The sequence below is a fragment of the Accipiter gentilis genome, chromosome 18, assembly GCF_929443795.1.
Source record: "Accipiter gentilis chromosome 18, bAccGen1.1, whole genome shotgun sequence".
NCBI classification, from domain to species: domain Eukaryota; kingdom Metazoa; phylum Chordata; class Aves; order Accipitriformes; family Accipitridae; genus Astur; species Astur gentilis.
In genome coordinates this window covers 16,923,945-16,946,950 of record NC_064897.1, presented here as the reverse complement: position 1 = coordinate 16,946,950, position 23,006 = coordinate 16,923,945, and the positions used below count along the sequence as shown (strand labels likewise).

At 38.6% G+C, this 23,006-nt stretch overlaps 2 protein-coding genes across 13 annotated transcripts in view; one reads left to right on the top strand and one right to left on the bottom strand.

Moving 5' to 3' along the window:
• The window catches only part of ERC1 (ELKS/RAB6-interacting/CAST family member 1), a 305,485-nt gene that overhangs the window by 56,954 nt on the left and 225,525 nt on the right, over positions 1 to 23,006 (top strand). For all 12 annotated transcript variants that reach the window (XM_049822647.1, XM_049822646.1, XM_049822644.1 and 9 more), the window contains exon 3: positions 10,339 to 10,755. In XM_049822647.1, the coding sequence (XP_049678604.1) occupies positions 10,339 to 10,755 (417 nt within the window). The remainder of the gene's footprint in view (positions 1 to 10,338; positions 10,756 to 23,006) is intronic.
• Positions 1 to 23,006, bottom strand: part of NINJ2 (ninjurin 2) — a 307,674-nt gene that overhangs the window by 261,255 nt on the left and 23,413 nt on the right. The window lies entirely within an intron of this gene.

Sequence of the window (23,006 nt, the reverse complement as noted above, 5' to 3'; positions counted from 1 at the left end):
TTTTGATGAGATTTTTTTTTTAATATGTTCTTTCACAGGGACAGTGTTTACTGCAGCCATATTCTAAATTTATCCTGAAATTCCAGTAACGCGTTTGGACTGCCTGTCTTCCCAAAACTATACTCAGCATAAGAGACTTGATGTATCCAGAAAAAAAAAATAAAATTTCAAGTCTGTTCCTTTGTGAGCGCCAATGCTGAGAAGATAACGTGTCATGTCAAAAAGCCACAGGTTGAAAAGGCTTAGTTAAGTCTCACTGATGGTTGGTGCAATTGTAAATTTTGTTAAATATGAATTTCTGTTTTCTTCCTCCTTGCATTTCAAAGAAAATGAGAAAAGTTATGAAGATGGAAGGGATGCATATCTTCCATTTGGCAAGAACTTGACTTGCTTGTGAGAACTTCAAGCCCTAATCTTGCAAGATAGACTTAAAATGATTGCTGCCATTGTGGCTGAGTGCTGTGCACTGATAACTTCTTTACTTCAAGAAGGGACAAGGAATGAATTTTGGGTTTGTTTGTTTTTGTTTTTTTTCTCTGTATATAGCAGTGCACAAATTGTACTCATCTACAGTGGCTGATGATGTACCTGGATCCTACTGTTGTTTCAGCTATCATTTTAGACCTTTTGGCTTTTGGACCAATTGAGTATGAAAGTCTGCAGTTGTTCCTTATTGTGGCTTAAAAGAAGAAAACCACATGCAAATGCTTTTCCAGGAAACTTGTTTTACTTTCCCTGAAGAATTGATATGACAAATGTGAGAAGATGCAATGCTTACAGTTATGTACGGGATAGAATAGCAGTTAGGAAGGCATATTGGAGAGACTATGAACAAGTAAAGCAAGAATTGAAAGTATTACCATAACATAGCCAAATTGGTCTCATCTTATTGTGAAACAGTAGGATGAGTTGTTGGGCATACAGGACCTCTGTACTCTGTAGTGATGTCACTAAGGTGACTTTTGCCTTGCAAGGTTACCATCTAATGAGCACAAGGAAAACTATAAACAGGCTGGGAAAGCCTCATTCTACACATGGTGTGTGGCGTTGAGAGGCAGGAGCTAGTTTTTGCTGATAGTTATCTCCCTATCTTGGTTGAACATTGTGCAAAGACTCCATTGACAAGAACTTTCCATGTGTCACAGTACAGCCATATGTTGCTCATGAGATCCTGAATGTCACGTGTTCTATTATTTGACAGGATCAAGTCCTTTGTGCAGTCTTCTCACATTTATGGCCATATCTGGTTATCTGATGCTTTTGTCGCTCAAGAAAATGTCTTTAAAAAGCCAACAAACAAAACCCCAGTAAATTTCAGTGTTTTCGGATTGCTCATGAGCTACTGTCCAGGTTTAATAGTTCAGTCTGATAGGGCTAGCAAGTATTTAATTTCTTCAGCTGAGCAGCCAAATATTGGGCTCTTGATATCTTATCTGGACAGTAACTCAATTTCTGGAGGCACAAGTTTGGAAAGAACACTTAATGCTGTGGTCATCAATCCATAGTCTTCAAGCATTGGGTAGCTCATGAGATCTTCCGCTGTTGCTTGCAGGTGAAGGATGCCACTATGCTGCGTTCCACATTGACAGGAAGAACAAAGTATTGTATTGCTGTGGGCAAGCAGAAGTTGAAAAGCTCACTGTTTTGTATTAAAACCAATTCTTTTTAAATATTACCAATTTATGTATCATAGCCTACCTTGTAATTGTTTCTTCAGTCCTCAACAGTCCCAAGCTTTAAGTATTCAAAAAGCTTTAAAGATCAGGCCTACTTCATATTTTATACTGTTACATGAGAGGTATAGGATTCAGATGCAGTTATTCAGAATACTTTGGTCAGAATATTCTTGTGGGACCTATGGATGTGTGTATTGAGATTTATACTGTAATCTCTCCAAACCAACTAGTATAGAAGAAGGTATAAATTTTGGGGGTGGAGGGTAGGGGGCTGGCAAGGGAAGGGTGATGTGAATAAAGTAGTCAACAGCTTTCTTGTGCATTGATTTTTTTCGTGTAGTAATCTTTCATTATAAATCATCAGCTATTTTTCCTTTTTAGAGCATAGTGTTGGTGTACGCTCACATCTTGGAAAATACTGAACACAAGATCAAAGGCTGTGTAGCAGAGCACCTTTTATCTTGGATTGATTCTTTGCATCAGCTAATGGAAAGATATATTTGCTGACCTCCCTAATAAAGGTGACTAACAAGAATCTGGTTTTGCAGAAGAGGTCCTAATCTATTAACAAAATGAGTCATGTTTTATATAGATGATATTAATTTGAAAATATTAGACATTGTAGATGTTAGACATGTAAATGTTAAAATTCTCCTTCCCATAAGTATCATAATCATTTCTAATTATTTTCATGGGAAGAGAGGTTCACAAAAGCTGAATTTGGCACTTAAACACCTATTCCACAGATGCGACATTTAGAAGTAATATATACCATGGATGAAATTGGGTGTGTTGTATACACATGCAAAATGGCATATGATCGAATTCTACAAGTTCTATCATGGCTAGCCTGAATATAGATCTGTCTAGTGTTTGTGTGTTGGCTTTTTTTTCCCCCCCTGAAACCACTTACATGAGGATCCATTTTATCAACACAGTTTGTGACAAAAGAAGTTTGTGCTTGCCAGACAGGGGAGACAGAAACTGTAAAGAATTAAGGACTCCTGTTTCTTTAGCAGCATAAGAACAAAAAATCAAAGCTCATGTTTGTATACAAATAAAACATGGTATTTAAGTAGTATAATGCTAACCCAATTTGGTCAGCCTAGTGGGAAATAGAGGTTAAAATCGGTATGGAAATTGTCAATTCCGATGAGAAATTCTAAAAATTTGCCCTAATCCCAAGATGCCTGTTCTCAAGAAAGATTAGGGGCACTTGAAAGAATCCAGTTTCTTCACTCCAGGATCATAGCATGCTGACACTCGAAGCATGTGAAATGTAGATGCTGGGAAGATTTGCATGAGAAGAAGCTTCTGAGGCACACTAAACTAATGTAGATGTACCCTTTGGAAATTTAAACACATGGTAGCTGGGACTAACTGGTATGACTTTAGAAATAATTTTTCTTTGAATTCTGTTGCTTACTAGACCATTTCTGATATCTGCCACAGAGCTCAAACTCTCTTAGGAAGCCAGAGAACTGTCAATTATATTCATAGTTCAAAACCTGACAGGTAAACTGATGTTTTTCAGAAGTTTACTAGGTTTGCCTATGCTTAATCAGAATTTTTATTTCTGTCACATAGGTATGTGCATAAATTTCTTCAGAATAAGTTATGCTTTTACTGTGCATCAGGTATTCTATAGAAACTGCCCATATACATGCTTTATCCATTGAAAATAGAAATAGCTTACCTTTTTTCTTTGTAAGATAAGCTGCTTCATGTTTCCTGTAGGTAAAATCTTTCATGTGGGCCTTTACCACTGAATAACTGGTGTACTGCATTTATTCTGTTTTACCTTGCAGCCTTTAATGGATGTACCTGTACACTTAGTGCAACGTGCATTGCAGTTTTGGTTCTTCTGTGGCTACAGGTTTATTAGGTTGTTGCTGATCTGCTTAGGAGTTTAAATTCATTCTTGTTGGTTTGCTTGTGGTTTTGTTTGGTTTTTTTTTGTACAGACAGGGGTGAAGGAATTATGCTGTTGCACACTGCCCTCTTAAACTAAATGAGTCATTTTCTGCAAGTCTAGTTCAGCTGACAAATGTATTACTGACAACTTAAGCTCTTTATCTATAGCATTTTTTTACCATCTTGCCCTTCTGCTGTCTCAGAGATAATACAATGTATTGTCTTTAAAATACAAGTCTCTTTCTTTGACTCTCACAAATTAAATCCTATTAAAATCATAGCTGTAACTTGTATCTAAGCTAAACATTATAAAAATAGCCTATTCGTTTTCATTTAAATAAGGGGTTTGAAGCCTCTGATCCATCTTACAGGGAATATGTAGCATTTCTGGAATCAGCAAGTTCTGTTTCATTACAGCCCTGCTGGACACCTGACATTAGCCCTTTTTTCAGTTTCTTTGCGTGGGCTGCAGCTGAATGTCAGCAGGGACTCCCTTAGACAGCCAGGCCTTTGCTTCTGCGGTGCATTCAGCAGAATCTATTTCCCAGAAATGCCGCCAAAACATTAACTCTTTGAGAATGGGAGAGAATGATTTCCCATAGTGACCAAATCCTATTCTGGCGTTTGGCATGTGATCTCTTTTGAGCTGAATGTGGTTCATTCTCTTAAAAACGTTTGAAATGCTTTCATTGTAAAGAACATGAGAAGGATCGTCATAATGCAAAAGTTTGTGATTGCGCATGTGGATTTGCTGGTAACAAAAGCATCTTTAAATTCTGTCATTTTCTGGTGATGTACATTTGAGGGTAGACCTTACTGAATTGTCCTTCTGAAGTAAAATACATCGTAATTATTGTATCTTTTCTTCCAAAGTAGTAGTATAGTAGTCATGATGATATAAAGACAAAAGTAAGGCAGTGTTTGTAGGTTCTGCAAGTACATCTATTTCAGACCTGGAAGGGCTTTTGTAGCTGAAAGCTTGTCTCTTTTTCCCAGCTGTAAAAATAGTTGGCGGCATAAGACATTAGCTATAAACTGGCATCTCTAGACACCTAGTTTTTGGTCTTTTAACAAATTACATCTGTCTCTTTTTTATTTTTTCTTTGTCCCTGTGTTGGATCCTGAAAAACAAATACAGAAATATGTGATATGTAATAAAAAATGCAAACCTGTGCTATGTCTTTCCAAGCACTTACTGTTTTCTGCATGAAGAACATCTTGATCACTGACCAGATTTGCAGAAAACTGCCAAATACATGTACATCATAAAGCTGTCATTCAGTACAGGATGTACTGGCCTTGTGGGTTAACAGTAGAAGTAATCGGGAAGTTTTCAGTAGCTAAGTTTGTCAATAATATTTTTATAAGGAACTTTTATTGCATATGCTGATTTCAGCAAAACTTTTGTTAGGAAAAAATTTCTTCCCTGTGGAGTGGAATTTCTAATTAAAAATTAGAGAAGAGTGAGATGAGATCAACCCCTGAGGAGGAAATAGACTTGGTCAGGGATGCTCACTAGAGTGTGGGAGATGCTAAGGGGTCTCTTGGCTAATTCAGACAAAGACCTTGAGCCAAGATTCATCTTCTCTTTATGACACTGGGATGTGAGAGATGTAGGTTTAAATTCCAAAGTCAGTCATTTAGATATTTGCATAAAGCAGAATCTCTCTCAGTCCCTTCTGTAAGAATATCTTGTTAGAGATCCACCCAAGAACAGCTTACTGTGTACTGACTACAGCCTCATTTGGGATGTATGAAGATGAAGAGTAAGAGTTCGAACTTTTATCTCCCAGGTTGAAGCTTTTCTAACACGCCACTAAGTATTCTAGTAGGACCTCTCTTTTTCTCCCCATCCTTTCCATCACCCTATATTCTCTTGCTCATGAATATGAGTCTTCAGTGTTTTCCCAGTGTAAGAGAATTTTAAGTCCTTAAGTTTTGCAGAATGTAATAATGCTTCCTGCCTCGTGACACATTTCTGTGACATAGTGTCATATAATTGCATGTTATGTTTTCCCTTGTTGATGGGAAAGAGTAGGTTCTTCTCTTCCTTTTTGCTGATTGTTGGCAGGCATCTCTTGAACTTACTGAATTTTTTCTTGATATTCCAAAAATTACAGTAACTTCCCTGGTTAACCTACTTAGAATTTAAATCCAGGAGATAAGGAGAACTTAACTACAGAAGCGTTCAGTGCCTAGGTGCCTTGCCTGTGTTGCAGAAACCACAGTTTTAATTTAGGCGTTTAGACTTCTTGAATATAGCATGGGATGAGTTATGTATCTGATTGTAGTAATTACAAAGACAGTATCTGCAGTGTGAATAGCCTAAACCAGGCAACCAAAATGGACAAATGTGTATTGGAATCTTAAACACCGTAGCTTGGTAGGTCAAGCTCTGTCTTGCAAAGATGAGTGTGGAAATCCTTTCTTTAAAAAGCATGTCACAATTTAATCCTTTCTTTCAAAATCCTGCTAGTAGCAATGGCTGCCTCCTTTTGATCTAAAATGTAGGGTTAGAATACAGGTCTCAGCTGTAGAGTATCAATTAAATTCCTTTTTCTGTCTGAATATGTTACAATACACATCCCCCACTTCCTTTGGAATGGTAAGGTGATAAACATTTAAGTTAATTGGAAGTATTGCTATTCAGGTCTTTCTGTTCTTATGTTTTCTACCAATTAGAATAAGAAGCTGTGCTTTCTTTAGTATTTTCTGTCAGGCCTACTGAATCTTTAAATATTTCATGCAAAATGGAAAAGCTTCAACAGGGAGAGATGAAAGACCTGCCTGCAGAAAGTTTCTCAAACTCACCAGTATAGCAATAGGTACGTTGCATTATCCTGAGAGTGCAACAACAGGACTGCTTTGTGAACCAAATATAAGGAACTTCTGTACCATTGGCTGTGGTCATACTGTAGGTTGGAAACTCATCTAACCAATCTGCCAATGTGTGGGAAATGTGAATTTGAATCCTGTTAGGTGGAGGCGAAGACTGAATCATGTTCTGCTACTTACAGATGTAAATTTTGTGCTGCTGGATGAAAGGCAAACTCTGTCCCTGTGTAGAGCCTGGTTAACAAACTTTTAAGTTTCTCCATGGAAGTAATATAGGCAGAAGAACATCTGGTAAGAGGTTTTGTTTGCACCTTGCCCTTCTAGGATTTACACTTGAGGTGGGCCTGAAGGGGCTTAGCTCTGTCAAGAGAAAAGTACATTGGGCATAACCAACAAGAGACTTACTAGAGAACTGTGCTCACAAAAGTATCTTTGTGATTTGCAGGTGTAGTTATAATTTGTAGTGGGGCTTAAAGACCAATTTTTGTTACTTGAAAAAACAGGGAATCCTCAAGGTCTGAAATAAGAGCAGTAAGCTTCAAGCAAACTACAGCTTCAACATAATTGCTTTGACTTTAATTGTTACCTTTATTAAACTATTTAAGAAAAGCATGATTGGTACTTACTCAGCACAGTATGATGTAACCAAGCTCAGTGGTATTAAAAGTATTTTTACTTTTTTATTTCTAGATAAGACAATTTCAGCAGTATTTTCAAGTTTGATTGAGGTCTTAGTCAGGTCATAGAAATAGGATTAAGCATCAGTGGATACTAATGCGTGAACTTCAAAAATATTTTGTCTTTCTGGGATAGTCACTGATTTAAAAGTGAAGTCTGAGAAATAGATGAGGAGCTAGTAAGACTTGCCTGCTCCTTCAGAGGGAAAAGGATGTTTTCTTTGAAATTATGTAAAAGACGAGCTATGTTAACTGAAAAAGTAGTTTATTTATGATGCCAATTAATAAAGGGTATTATGCCATTATTCTGAAAATCATAAAAAATTTTTGGAAAGCAGAGAAAAGAACCCATTTTGCATACATCTTGCATGTTGGCAAGGAGTGGGTGTCAAAAGCATAGAATAATTTTCTATGGCCTATTTTCCAGTTACCTTGCATATAATGAAGTTTATTCTCAGCTGAGCAATTCAGAAACAGTGACAGTAATTCATAAGCTTGGTGCTAACCCTTCCTCTTGCCCCACCTCTTCATTTTTCCTGGGAAACTGAATTCAACTCAGTTGCTGACCATTCATGTCAAGTGTTCCAAACTTTTGTCCTTACTTAAGACTGATGGATACCAATAAATACTGTTTGTCACTGATATTAATTTTTTTTCACATCACGTTACTGAATCATATAATAGATTTTGGTTCTTTGACCCTAAAGTTGCATGAAGGCTTTTCCAACTTTGGGGGAGATAATTTCTGTGGGTCTGAGACACAGTTTTTGCATATGTAACCCGAAATGAGATTTTACAGCAGATCAAATGGTAAAAATGTGGCAGTTTGGTTGTGGTGATTTAGTCCATTGATGTTTATAAATACCCCAAGTTTGAGTCTGAGACAACGCTGAATAGAGGAAGTAATTTCATTTACTAGATATGTGGTTGTTCAGAAGCAGCTCTTTTCTCGCCTGGGAGAAAGGAAATGCTGAAGTGGCGGTATGTGGAGAGGCAGGTGGAAGCATGTGGGAATTTGTTCATTAGCTGGAGGAACAACACACAGCTGGGCTGTGGATAAGTAGGGCTTCTCACATACAAATGGAATTAACTCGTGTGTGGAATTGTGAAGTTCTATCCAGTGAGGTTATTTTTAAAGTTTAATGAATTTTAAGGATATTCTCTCACTACTGCTGTTGTAGTCCTGCTGACTTTATTGGTATAGGTACAGATGAAGCAAACCTTTTCATGAATGCAGTGGGTTTTCTTTTACACCTTGAGAAACATACGTTAATTGAACAGACATAGTAGTTTCAATTGCCTATGTGAATGCTGGCATTTGTGGTAGTGCCTCAGTTTTAAGGCTTGTAGGTTGTCTGACATTCTCATTTTGACTGTGGTTTGGAGAAATGACAATAAATGAAAATTGAAATCTATAATTCAAAAAAAAAGTAATTTCTAAAAATATTTTTGAAATCCATATTGATTCCCCTGAGATATTTCTTTTCTTCTCTTATACAGAGATATGGACTGTTCCTTTTAGTGGTAGTGTGGTCTTAGGTGAGCTGATTGTGAAACAGCACCTTTAGTTTTGAAAAGCTCTTCTTAGGCCAGAACACAAGAGGAGGGGAAGTACTCAGTCTAAAGTACTGACCTTTGTAAAGAAAATGGGTTTGGACTGCCTTTATGCACCTTTCTATACAACCAAACTAACCGTTGATGTTTCTAAACAGGTTAAAGGTAGGTAACTGTGCTGCCAATACTATCTTCTGTCTGTTGTCTTTTTATAGAATCACAGGATGGTTGAGGTTGGAAGGGACCACTGGAGGTCAGCTGGTCCAAGCTCCCTGCTAAAGCAGGGCTACGTAGAGCCAGTTGCCCAGGAACATTTCCAGACAGGAAAGGAAATGACAGGATAAAATATCCTTTTATTTCAGGGAAAAGACAGTTCTCCAAGGAATTTTACATAAGAATTGTGATAAATATATTCTTGAAGTAATATTTAAACCCAGATCTTTTTATATGTCCTCTTTTCACAAATATTTGAGTAAAATGAAGTACTTGGACTTATGTGAAACATATTAATTTGGTACCATCTTTACAGTATAGACCTTAACAGTGTGTCTCCTGCATCAAGCCTGATAATAGATTATAACTAATGCTAACTAGTAATTTAGTCCTAATGAATACTGGAAGTAGCTATGTTGCAGACACTGAGTTTTGTAATATAAAGGTAGACCCCAGGGATCAGTCCATTTGACTTATTCACATTCAGACCAAATTGTAAGCATGTCTGCCACTCTTAAGGGAGTAGAGATGTATCACTCGATGTTTATCTTATCCTAGGTAATCAGATCTTTTTTTCAGTGTGTTAGTACTTCTCTGTTATTGTCTTAATATTTCTGTCTTGCAGAGAAGAAAATGAATGTTTATCTAAATATGAAGTGAGGATTTTTTGCTAGACAAACTGTGCTTCTCCTATATTATCCCACTATATTAACCTACTGTATTCAGAGTCCTTGAGACAGCATTTATTGCCTTGCACAGCCATAAATTACTGCTGATCATTTCATTGACTTCACATTCCTCTTTGTAAGGTGGTAATTTCTGTTCTGTACTGAAATCCTCATGCATAAAATTGTATGATGTGACCCTTCTCTGCAGTCAATATGTCTCCAGTTTTGTATAGTTGTAGTTCTTCCTGATAATGCTGAAGTTTCTTCTCTAACTATTTCAACTGGGAAATCTGTGCTACGTGCAGTGATAGTACTGAAGACCTTGGGAGCCTTCATGGCTGATTACATTTTATTAGATGGTATGTAAATTCTAATAGTCATGTGTCTCTCTGCTTTGTCAAGATAGTAATTCTATTTATTCTAGGACTTCTTATGCAGAATTCTTCTATAGGGTATTTCTATATGGAAAAAAATATTTTAAGCTCTCAGCTTCCTGACAAATGCCTACTGACATTTTCCCATTTGAAATAGTGGCTCACTCAAGTTAGTGGAAGTGGGAGGGTCACCTGAGTAAGAGGTTTGTAGTGTTAAGCAACCTCTACCAGGCATAGAAGGAGGGATGTGACATTTCTGTAGTATAACTCAGTTCCACCTCCATTCTGCTTTCAGAAAACAATGTTTGTCTGTCTGTGTTGCAGTTTCCTCTTGGTTGGTAGTTCAGGAGGACTGACATGGCTCATACTGTTCTCTTTATTTCTCCAGTGGAGGCAATTCTCTGATTTTCTTTATTTATTCTTTTAGCATATGCAGATGACTATCCAGGCTCTCCAAGATGAGCTCCGGATCCAGCGGGACCTAAACCAGCTGTTCCAGCAGGACAGCAACACTAGAACCAGTGAGCCCTTTGTGGCAGAGCTGACAGAGGAAAACTTCCAACGACTTCATGCAGAGCACGAACGCCAGGCCAAGGAACTCTTCCTGCTACGTAAAACCTTAGAAGAGATGGAACTGCGTATTGAGACACAGAAACAGACCTTAAATGCACGTGATGAGTCCATCAAAAAGCTGCTGGAGATGCTGCAGAGTAAAGGTCTGTCAGCAAAAGCCACTGAGGAAGATCATGAGCGAACAAGACGGTTGGCTGAGGCAGAGATGCACGTGCACCATTTGGAGAGCCTTCTCGAACAGAAGGAAAAAGAAAACAACATGCTGAGAGAGGTAAGTGACAAAGCTCTGGGTTCATCTCCAATCTTAAGCTCTTCTCTGTCTCCTTTCCATTTCACAGCTGTGAGGAAAGAATCTTCCATCCTCTATATAACCTATATTTTATGTTGCAGACTTGACAGAATTTGTCTCCGTTTTAAAACTTAATTGTGGCTTCCTTGCATGTGCTTTCTGGGGTTTTGTGCTTTAGGCCCCACTTTCCCCATAGTCTCCATATGAAGTTCTGGAGGTGAGTTGTCACACAGGCTGTAAAATTCATTCTTCCGTTCTATTTTAGTTTGAAATAAAGTAGCTACCTGTATTTAGGAGAGAGCTGAGAGAAATCTTTGCAGGAGTAATGGATGATTGCTCTACAGTTTCCATGGAAACAGTCGTCTTGCTGTGAAGGGTATTTGATAAAACTATTAGCTGCTCTGGATGCACAGCCAAAAAAAAGATTACTTAAAGGGACACTGCTGCACACATAGTAACCCCTTCCCCCCATCCCTCTGAAAACAGAAAAGAAAAACTGTTGTTACATCTGTATTGCACCTTACAGGAGAACAATGACAGGCATTCTTCACTATTGATCATCCTAAACTAATGATAATAAAATGTGGGCTTCATATAAATATCTTAGAAAAATAAAGGAAAATGAGTTGTTGTGTAGCCAGTGTCATTAAATTTCTTGATATTGTTAAATGCATTTTGCTTTTGTCAACCAGCCTCCTAAAGTATTCTAATATTAACTTCTTAAAGGCTAGTAATTCAGCATGCGTTGTGTACGTATACAGGTATGTATGTATATGCATGTATTCACTAATGATAAGATTTTCTGTAAAGGTTATTTTACACATACCTGTAGATTGAATGCATTAATTGATAGCTATACATGTGTGTGTGAATCTAATGACCTGTTTTGGGCCTTGTATGTCTACTTTGTGGTTCAGCATTTTGTTGAAAGCCTGATGCATACACAAGATTTAAGCCTCCTCTCTAAGAAGCCAGGGAAGCAAGGTCTGGCACAGAGGTTTTTGAGATGAGTGTTTGCAGCAAATAAATACTTCTTAATACCTCTTATTCATATGTTTTCCATGGCCTGACCCATTGTACTTGTGCTCTTTCAAGCATTTATATAGGAAAGCTAGAGCCCATTGCATTTCTGAGCCAGATTTAGGCCAGATTTATTTTTTTAGAGCAGTAATCTCTTGAGTATCTGGAGTGAAGATAATATGATTCCAGAGTTTCTACACTACAGTTTTTCCTTTATTTAGCAACCAATGATAATTCTGTTCCAATTCTTGTATCTATTTCAGGAAGAGCCCCAAATGGCTTCCATTTGTTTCTGCTTTAAGTCCAGCAACACAAATGAAAAGCTGGCAGGAGCTGTGTAATTTTTTAGGAATGCGGTTACGTTTTGTTTCTGCTATTGATGAGTAGATGTTGAGAGATAAGAATTCTTGCTTCATTCACATATATCTGGAAATCATCAATCATTTAAATCCTAGCCTTTATGGTAAAAGGTTTCCTGGGGAAGGTAGAGATGACTTACTGACTTTGACAGTGCAAATGCTGTTTATCTAACTCTTGAAACTAATTACTCCTGCTGCACACCCAGCTCTAATACATTGAGAAGGGTAAGCTGGGTATACTGTAATTTGCAGCTGAAACTATTGATACGGTGTTGGATCCAGCCTTGAAGCTGAGCACCCTAGTAGCCTTGGAAACATGGTGCCATGTGCTGAGTTGCCAAATCATCTCCTTATGGAACTGGGTCACATCAGAAAGGGTTTTGTTAGTGTGTTGTCCTTGAGCTCTGAGCTAGACTGAGCTAACTGAATTCAGGCTTGTCTGCATGAAACTCAGGTCTCATGCTTGGGGCTCCAGAAAGGTGGAGAAAATCAGGGGATGTTGCTGAACTGTAGCTGACTGCATCTGACTTTCTGAGCACCAAGTTGTTCTGCTCTGCAGGATCTGGTTCAGAGTTGCTATCACTGTTCCACACTTGGAAGCTGGCTCTGTGCAGAACCTCTTAGGTTTATCTGCATCACCCTCCTCAGCTAATCTTCTATTATGTGTTTATCTATATTTCCATAGTCTTAGGTTATTTTAGCCCTTTGCTACCCCAGATACTAACTATGGAATTTTTGAGCTGCCTTGAAGAAATCAATCTACTTGCTTGATGATTCTATGTCTAGCATTCCCAGTATCTGGAAAGGCATGCTAAACTCTTCTTTAAATACTGCTGTTAAGGGAAGCATTAGTAACTCACAGGGATTTGCATGTGCATAGAAGGTTAGCGTTTATACTTCATGTTCTAACACATTTGAAAAGCTGAGAAAAACTTTAATAGCAGTGTTGACCATCCACTCAGAACTAAAGCAAGTTCTGAGATGTCAGAATCTACTAGTACTGTTTCTGATTTTACAAGTGTGTTAGACTCCTGGTAGGAGTCTCTGCTGGGAATAACAATAAAGATCTGCATCTTGAAGCAAAAAGGTTTCCCTCCATTTTTCAACTTTGAAGACTACATGTAATTGAAGCATGATGTTGAGACTCAAGGTCATCAGATGGTTTTTCAGACAGACAGTGCAGGTGCAGTGGCCAGCAGTCTGACCTTGAAAATTAAATGTGAATTCTTTGATTTCTTAAGCTATGGCAATTACTGCGATTGTACTAAAGTTTGCACTAATTTCCTAGGGAAAATAAATTCTTAGAAAGTCTGGACTTGTGGTTCTGATAAGATCATAATGAAGGCATAGCTGTAGTGGTTCAGGTCATTCACATAATGGCCATATGCAGACACCCAGGAAAGGGTAAGAACAAAGCAAACATGATACTTCTCTGTAATGCTGTGCAGCATCTTCCCAACTATTTACAGATGAGGGTTTTCTTGAACTTTTTGTGACTTGTCAGTTTAGTATCCTCCATGAATCTGCCATCTGAGTACATAGTCAGTGTCTTCTTGAGCCCGTGTAAACTTTTGCAGCTGTAGCATCATTTGGTAAGTGGTTCTTCAGGCCTACTCTCTGTTGCAGGAAGAACCTGCCTCATTTCTTCTGGGTTTGAACCTGTCTCCCAGTAGCTTCATTGACAGCCTCTTGCTCTTGCACTGGAAGACAGAGTGAACGGGTGATAGCTACCAAAACTGTGTGCCACTCACAATTTTAGATTTGTCATATCGCTTCCAAGTTCCATCTTTTTCCAGGCTGGAAAGTCCAATGCTACTTAATTGTACTTCATACAGAAGATACTGCATATCTTTGATCATCTCCCTGAGCAATGTCTCAGTCTCCCATATCCAGGTTACGAAATGGATTCTTCTGCAGATAGTGAGAGGTATCTCTGTAAGCAATTTGGTTCTCTTGGGCTTTTCCCAAATGTTATGAATTCTGGGGAACTCAAGCAATCTTTCCATACAAGTTCATAGGAAAGATCCTGTATCCAGCATAGGATGTATTTGGCAACTCACTGATACAGAGGACTGTGGCTGTGTCACATTCCTCTACCCTAGAAAACAAACCTAAGCTTCATAGCTTATAAAAAGATGGCTGCTATTTTGAATACCCCTTCTTAAGTCTTAGTGAAAATTATTCATATTATTGTTGGTATTCTAGACTTAACTTTCAGAAACAAGATTATTATCATACCAGCAAGAAATACTTGATGAAATCCAGCAGCTGGACTACAGCTTCCAGAATAGCTCCCAAGTTACGTTAACTGCCACCTCTTTGTTCCAGACTCACCTGTTGTAGAATTATCAGTGATGGCAGTGACAGTAGCTCTAAAGATAACGAAGCTTGCTGTGCTGTTTTTGACAACCTCATTGCTTTTGCTACCCCCCCGCCCCAAATGCTAGATGCACTGAATAGAAACATGTTTTTTTCTCAGCTACACAGAGTAATAGATACACCAAATATCAATGCAACTTATGGCAGAATATGATGTGATTGTATCTACATTTGGTGTTCTAGACACTTTAAGTACTTTGGGCAAACTATGATTTTAAGGACAGTCCAACGTCATTACACCAACTTGGTTAAGCCTTTCTCTTTTGAATTATTTATTGCTCTCTGTCTTTAGGAATATGTATCTGACGAAAGAACTGAAATCATATACTTCTGGCGTCACAGTCAGTAAAGAGGTAACTTCTTGAGAGTTTTTAGAAAAAAAGGTTTAGGCCAAATTTCTCATCTGCCTAGAAGAAAGGATAAAACCAGAACTATCCATATTGGGGGGGGGGGGGGGGGACAAAAAGAAACTGCTCATTGTGTATTATTGTCAGATATTTGCCAAATAACTTTAGCAGTGTTGTCCCACTTTCTTACTCCTTCACAAGGGATATCAGCACAGAGTTTACAACAGTAGTTAATCTGATGACCTGTTTGTCTCTGGGTTGCTATCTGCAAGCCAAATACGTCTTTGTTCACAGCAGTGCTATGGCATATACTAATTGGAGTCTCCAGGATATACTGACATATCACTGCATTTCTCCTGCTCAGGTAGGGATATCCTTTGATGTCTCAAATCATAACTAAGGAGGATGTATGAGGAGAAATTCCCAAATGTATTCTATTCTTTTCATTGGCCAGTGTGCTTATTGGTATCTACCCAATATATCTGTGAAGCCATCAATCCCATCATGCCTTGTATAACATATATTCAGAGTCCTGATAATATACATCGCCCTAACCATTGACTTTTCCTGAATAGGTGCAATAGAAGTCATGCACAGTGCTAGTTCTTCCTTCATAACAGTTTTACCACATATTTATAATGAAGGATATGTAAGTCCTGCAAGTGACTTGTGATGGGCTGTATGTGGCTGTTGTCAGTACTTTCAGCAAGAGGCCAAAACCAAGTCTCCCTTTAAGTCAAACTGTGATGTTGTAGCCATAGCATTCTCCTGGGAAAAGAGAGTGGTTGGCTCGAACTTTAAGGCTAAGCAGGTACTGAATGTGGTGTGAGGTGTTCATTGAAATATCAGTGTAATAGAATGGCAACATAGTTCATCATAAAAAATGAAACAGTCATTTGATTTGATAGATAAAAATTAGATAGTTATTCCCTGAACTGTGAATCCAGGTCTGGGACAGATGGCTGACTACAGCCCTTTACTCAGAAACATAAAGGCCTCTTTATGTAGAAGGTTTCTTCAGGAGTCAGTTCTAGGTTCAAGGTTTGCACGTTACTGTGGTGTGCAACAAGGAAAACAACAGTAGCTTTGCACTTTGTGACACAAAAAACTCCGTTTGGTAGTAAATTACAGTTTTGATTTTTTTTTAAATAATTGGGCCCATTCAAACAAGGTGGATTTTTAATACAACTGAGTGTAAAACTGAATTAAGGAGTTAGGGATATAGTGCTTAACAAATAAATGGTAGGATTGTATGTAAAGCAGTCACTGAAATGAGTCATTCATAAGGGCACTCATTTACAATGAACTTAAGGAAAGAGGCTATGGCAGAAAAAGCTATTATTTCTTTTCATTTTCAGTGTTTGTTGAAATGGCAACTGCACAAAGTCCTGTTTGTGAACTGTACTACAGTTATCTAGTATGGCCTTATTACAAGAACTGATCCCTGTTTGTAGCTATTTTGAATTGAACAGTGCTCACTTTATTCTAGGAAGTAACACCAATTTTCTGCAAGCACTCTATTGCGTCTCCACTTAGGGTAGATGTCTGTCAGAGCAGCGAGCAGGCACACTAGGCTATAACATAAGTATACTTGACTTAGCTTTAGATTATCAAACTTGATAATGTGATGTTTAAAGAGCAGCAGCAAGGAGCTTAGTGAGAAAGGATGGATGTGCTATGTAGACATACCATTGGAGCACTGCTGAACAATGCCCGGTGAAGAGAAAGGTTGTTTGCCTTATCTAAGCAGACTTTAATTAACTGTGACAAGTTTTGCAAATAACTTCTTTTTCCATGCGTGTGTTAAAATTCTTACCCTTTTCTGCTCCAGGCATAGAGAAGGATTTAGAAATTTTAATTGGAGCAATTAGAGTTATCTCAAAGAACACTTTTGTCCTATTCTAAGATTTTGCAACATAAATAAGACACACTTTTAGAACGAATTTTTGGTTTGCTGAAGCAGATTGATTGATTCAGTAACTGGAACTCTTACTACCATCATACTAGGGGACATCTTTCTGATGAATTAAAAAAAAATAAGTTTTTGCTTTTTCTGCTGCTACTTCATTCTTGTGACCTTTCAGAAGAGGATAGCAGGGATAAGTGATTTAAATCAGGATAATTTAAATAGTTATGTCTTTATTAGAAACACTCGATCTGTCTAGAAGTACTTTTAAAACATGTAGAGCTTTTGTAGAACAAAATTTGAGAAATTGGGCTATTGCAACTTGAGAGCATGCATAATTTATTCTTTATACATTTTGCTTTTTTTAATGCCATTGCAGTTTGGAATGTCTTATGTGTCACTTTATAAAAGAATGACAGTAAGGCCTGAATTACATGTTGGAGAACGAAACCAAATATTTTTTAGTTAACTAAAACTATCCAGTCCACTGCATGATGCAAAGATCCTGCACAGAACATCATACTTGATCATGTAAAGACATGGGTAGGCCAGTTAAGATAAAAAAAGTCAGAATTACAGCTGTGTTTTTAATTGCACATGATATTTTTTTGTAATTTTTTTTAAAAAGAAATTAATGTATGAAAGAGCATATTTTCCTTATTCTCTGTGGGATACGTGCTGTCTGATTATGTAGGTTCTGCAGGAAATGGAAGGCATGTCCTTTTTTGCTTTGGAAAGTGCTTATCTTGTGGTGCTACTGAAAGAGAAGTTGCTGTATTTTTAAGCATACAGCCTACTCCACTATAAAAATGTCATTGCTTAAAAGTGCACCTTCCCATTTTTTCCAAATACCATGCAAAATCAGAGGCAGGAGTAACAAAGGGAATAACAATGAATGGTATGTCCAGGTTATGAAGGAAGAAAAGGATCTGGTTACATTCCTTCCTTCACTATTATGCACATGTGTGTAATTTATTAATATTTTAAAGACATAGTGCTGATACTGCTCAGTATTGAGGACTCCTTCAATTCTAAACTACATTCTATAATTTTCAATTATTTTGGCATTTCTTGGTCAAGAAAAAAACCACAGAATTTGTCATTCTTTATGGTGTATTAAAATCACTTGATCACAGCTATTCTTTACATATTCAATGTTCTTGGTATGTCTGATGAGCTGTTCTATGTAATTATGCTTTATGCTGACCAGAAAAATTACAGTGTTGTTTCTCATAGGGGTACTGTGCTACCTTGCAGACCTACTTGGCAGATGTAAGGTAATATGATGCACGCTTTTAGTTTCTATCTATTTTGAAGTAGACTTTTTTTTTTTAAAAGGAAGATAGCTATTCTTAATTAAAAATTGGTAGTGATGAAGTACCACCCCCAACTCTGCTTAAGGTGGCTACACTGTCTAAAACTTCTGACTATTTTTAACCTTCAGTTTCCAGTTAGTTATTGAATCAATGCTTTTTGGACAGAACAACCCATTTTGAATTTTTGTTGCCTGTGAAGGTACTTTAAAGTTGTGATCAATTTGCACAATAATTTTTGTTTTGATATTTTTTCTAAAGAAAAATTATGCTCCTGCAGTCTTTGTTTTGAACTCCCTTCAATATAGCAAAATTATTTTTAAATTGTAGACACACAAAGTGGACACAGTATACCTGTAGTGGTAGCACTATTGCCAAATGGGTGATAAGGTGTCCCCTCCACTTAAAGCTTTTCTTGTTTATGTGAAAGAATTGTAGAAACTCTACTAGCTTGTAGTATTGAGGTATTAAACATGAAACTTTGAACCGAAATTGCATAATAGAGCATTCTTCAATATTCTTGGCAATGTTGTGCTGATACATGGTGGCTAGAAGTTCCCACTGGCTAAACTGAAATTTTAATAGTACTAATAATTAACAGTGAAAAGCATTGCTTGTTGCACAAAACTTGGGAACAAGTAGCTTCTTCTCCCTTTCTGTTATGTTTTTTTAAAAGAAAGGAATCATTGAACATATAAAAACATTAAAAACACAGAACATATATATAAGAGCCATCCCTTGTTATAATAATTCAAGTTGCATTCAAAGGTAAGAAGGTGTTGAAGTTTACTAGTCTGTTATGGAACAGTATCAGTTACATGTGAAAGTCCTTTCTGTATAAAAGTAGAACAAAGGAATAAGGCTTTATTACTTTATCAGAATGGATAACTTGCAAGGAATGAAGGATTAGTTTTGTGTTTTTCTAATCCTGATATCTGTGTGTGGCCCTATGCTTTTAATTATTGTGCAAAGTCTTGTTTTGAAGATGAAAATTTTTTCATTCATCTGTGGTGGTGTGTGTCCACAACAGATTCTGAATACATCAGAGATGGTATATTAATATTTCTCTGTTCTGCCACTTAAAGATAAGTATGTAACCTGTATTTCACATTTAAGGATACCTGTGCACTACCTTCCTTCGGCAGCCACACTTAAATCTGTTCTAGGGAGGTTTGGCCTGCCCGTGGCCCTGTTCTCAGGCTCTTTAGAATTGTAGGCATGTTGCCAAAATTAAGTCTTTCCTATGTAATGAGAGGTGAGATGATAGAAGTAGGACATTTCTTTTGCCAAAGTACAAAAGCATCACTTCAGACAGTGGAGATACAGGCGTTTCTAAAGAAAAAGCTTAGAAGAATTTTCTGTTTGGGAAAATGCTGTGTAATGTAAAAAGCAGACACTGTATGTCAGCATCCCTTTAGTGACACGCTGTTCTCCTACTGTGTATTCCATCTATTTCCATTTCTATAGTAGTGGTTGCATTTATGTTCTCAGGTCAGAGACCATGTCTCTGCACAACTGGAAATTATCTAGTATGTAATTGCACTACTAAAATAAAACTAATATATTGTTAGACTTTTGGCATATTAGTTTTTGACCTTCCTATTTTTCGTTTTCTCAGTTTCTAAAAGTTCACAAGAATTTGTTTTAATTTATTTTCTATTATCAAGCTTAGTTTGGGTTTGTGTAGCGGTGTTTTGTTAGGAGGGTAGGGGCCGCAGGGGTGTCTCCTGTGAGAAGCTGCTGGAAGCTTCCCCGGCTCCGAGCCGGACCCGCCGCTGGCCCAGGCCGAGCCCGTCCGCGACGGCGGTCGCGCCTCTGGGAGAGCGGAGTTCAGAGGGGGAACCTGCAGCGGAGCGGGGAGTGGGGTGTGAGAGGAACCCTTCTGCAGACACCAGGTCAGTGAGGAAGGAGGGGACGAGGGGTGCCGGAGGAGGTTTTGATGCCCCCGCAGCCCGTGGTGAGGCGGCAGGCTGTCCCCCCCAGCCCACGGAGGGGAGCGGGGCAGCAGATGCCCGTCTGCAGCCCGGGGAGAGAGGAGCCCACAGTGGAGCAGGTGGATGCCCTTGAAGTTGGCCGTGACTCCATGGGAAAGCCCACGCTGGAGCAGTCTGTGACTGAAGATCGGCCCGCGGAAAGGCCCCATGCCGGAGAAGTTCGTGAAGGACTGTCTCCCGTGGGAGGGACCCCACGCTGGACCAGGGGAAGAGTGAGGAGTCCTCCCCCTGAGGAGGAAGGAGCGGCAGAGACAACGTGTGAGGAACTGACCACAACCCCCATTCCCATGCCGGGGGAGGGAGAGAAAACTGGGAGAGGAATTGAGCTGGGAAGGAAGGAGGGGTGGGGGGAAGGTGTTCTAAGATTTGGGTTTACTTCTCATTATCCTTGTTTTGATTTGATTGGTAGTAAGTTCGATTGATTTTTTTATTTTTTATCCCCAAGTTGAGTCTGTCTTGCCTGTGACCATATGTGGTGAGTGATCCCTCCCTTGTCCTTGTGCTGACCCACGAGCATTCCTTTATGTTTTCTCCTCCTCATCCCACTGGGGCTGGGGCAGAGGAGCAGCGAGCAAGTGGGTTCGTGGTGCTTTGTTGGTGGCTGGGCTTAAACCATGACAAAGCTGTTTTATTTTATTCTACAATAACAGTCCTTGGATGGTTGTACAACTGATGTGACAGGAACAGCTGGAGATACAACTTTCTGCATTTAGTAAAAGCTCATGCAATTCAGAATAGGATACTTTTCACTCTTGGATCTTTCTTTACCCTTTTAAGCTCAAAGAATCATTTTCAGAATTAGTCCCTTTTTCCCATGCATGAGTTTTGAAGTTAGGAAAAGCAACTTCTTTTTAATTCTAAAATTTGGGGGATTCAAATCCTCTTCCTATCCTCCCATATAACTTTTTTCTTTTCTAAGCAGACATGAATTTGAGCGTGCTGCCAAGATGTGACTGGGGTGTCTTCAGCAGTGGACTGTTTTTACTAGTCTCCTCTCAAAGGAGTTAAAAGACGTTCTTGGAGTTGTGTTGTTTATATGTATATTCTTAGGTGCTCTCGTACCCAAGCAGAGATTACAGAATATTTTGGTATTATAGCAATATAGAATGTGTGATGCAACGAGTGTTCTTAAATACCACCTCACTTTATGTGCCACACATGAGTTTACAAAAAGCACAGTGTGTGTCTTACCCTCTTGCTTCTTCTCAGCCTGGGAATCTCGGGAAAAGACTTGAGAATTCTCAGAAGGGGCTGGAGGATGTGAGGCATGTATAAGCCTCTTGAGAGGGATAGTCAGAAGTCACATTTCTTTCTTATTCAGATGTTTGTGTACTTGCACAACGGATCACTCCAAGCAGTGCTGTTCACTTCAGCCAAATAGATACAGGCCTGCTCTTCCAGAGCAAAAAAGGATTTGGATGCCTCTCCAGAAATACACTGTTTGGTGAATGCATGAATGCAGTCCCTAGCATCAACTCTGCAAACTTCAGTTACAGAGATTTTTCAGGAGGAAGCCATTCTTATAACTTGAGTTGTACAAAAGCATCCTTTGAAAATTTCTGAAGGCTTCAGTCTGGCTACAGTCATACCTGCTAAGATATTGAAAAGGTGTCTGTAATAACATTGTGCCAGTGACAAGACAGAAACTCGCACTATCCAGAGCTCATGAGAAGGACTGACAGCTACAATATCTTGGAATTGTGGTGTAATTCTTGACTCAAACACATTAGAGCTGTCTGAGGTGGAAACAGGGAAAATATACCACAGCTACCTTAAGGAAGGCAGCCGAGGTTATTTCCTATGGAGGAAGACCAAGGACACTGAAGAACATTTTTTTTTCGTGACAGGTCCTGGTAAGGGTACTGAGAAACAGGTGGAGGGTGTTGGATCTGCTCCCCGTGATATTTCTAAATGCTTAGGCTGGTCTTGAGTGTTAGAAGCTCATCATAACTTATTCTTATTAAAGCAATGTGTAGCGCTATGATTTTTGTCTCTGATCCTTGATTGAGGGTAGTAAAATAAGCTCTGAGTTTCTTATGGGCAGAGTATGTGGCAGACTGTCCTATGCTTAGTTGAAATGACATTTTTAAAGCAAATTCAGCCTCATGATGAGCTTCTCTTCTAGGCAGGTAGAGCAGCATAACCTAATGAATCTCTAAAATACTACCTCTGAAGAGGTGGCAACTTGAATAGTAAGTGGTAGAGACAGACTAGAAAAGTAGTTTCATTGATGTGTCTCAAGAAAAATGCTGAGGATGGAGTAGGTAATAAAAGTGACATGGCGATGTTGGTCCAGCTTGTACTGAGGATACCCTGTATGCTGACAGCTTCTTTTTTCTTCTTTTGAGTGTGGACACAGGAAACAGTAGAAAAAGATTCAGTTGGTTGGGCTGACTGCTGTTTGCTTCAAAAAAGCTTGCAGCTCTACTAAGGAGATGATCCCAGAGATAATGCCTGCAGCCTTCAGATCACCCTATGATCAACTCCCCTGAAAAAGCATCTGATGTCGTATGTTCCCCTCCTTAAACATCAGCATATTAAAGATAAAGTGGCTGCCTCACTTAATTTAAAACCTGTTGAATAGGTAGAAGCTGTATCTGTTTAACTGTAGACAAAAAGAAGCACGCTCCTAACCCTGTAGGCAGATGGAAAAGTGGAAGAGTGCTAGAGACGAACGGTGTGGAGGGCTAGTGATGAGAAATTACTGATTATGCTGTGCTTTGGACATTAGTTGAGAAAAATAGCAGAGAGGAATGCATACTACCCTTTCTTCGAGCATGTATGTTACAAGCTGATAGAGGACATCTTGGGCCAGAAGAAAAGTCTGGCTAGACTGTTTAGATTTGAGTAAATCCATTATATGAATGCAGGTACAGCTAAGTGGAAGAGTAATAATGATATTGCTCCACTTTGGT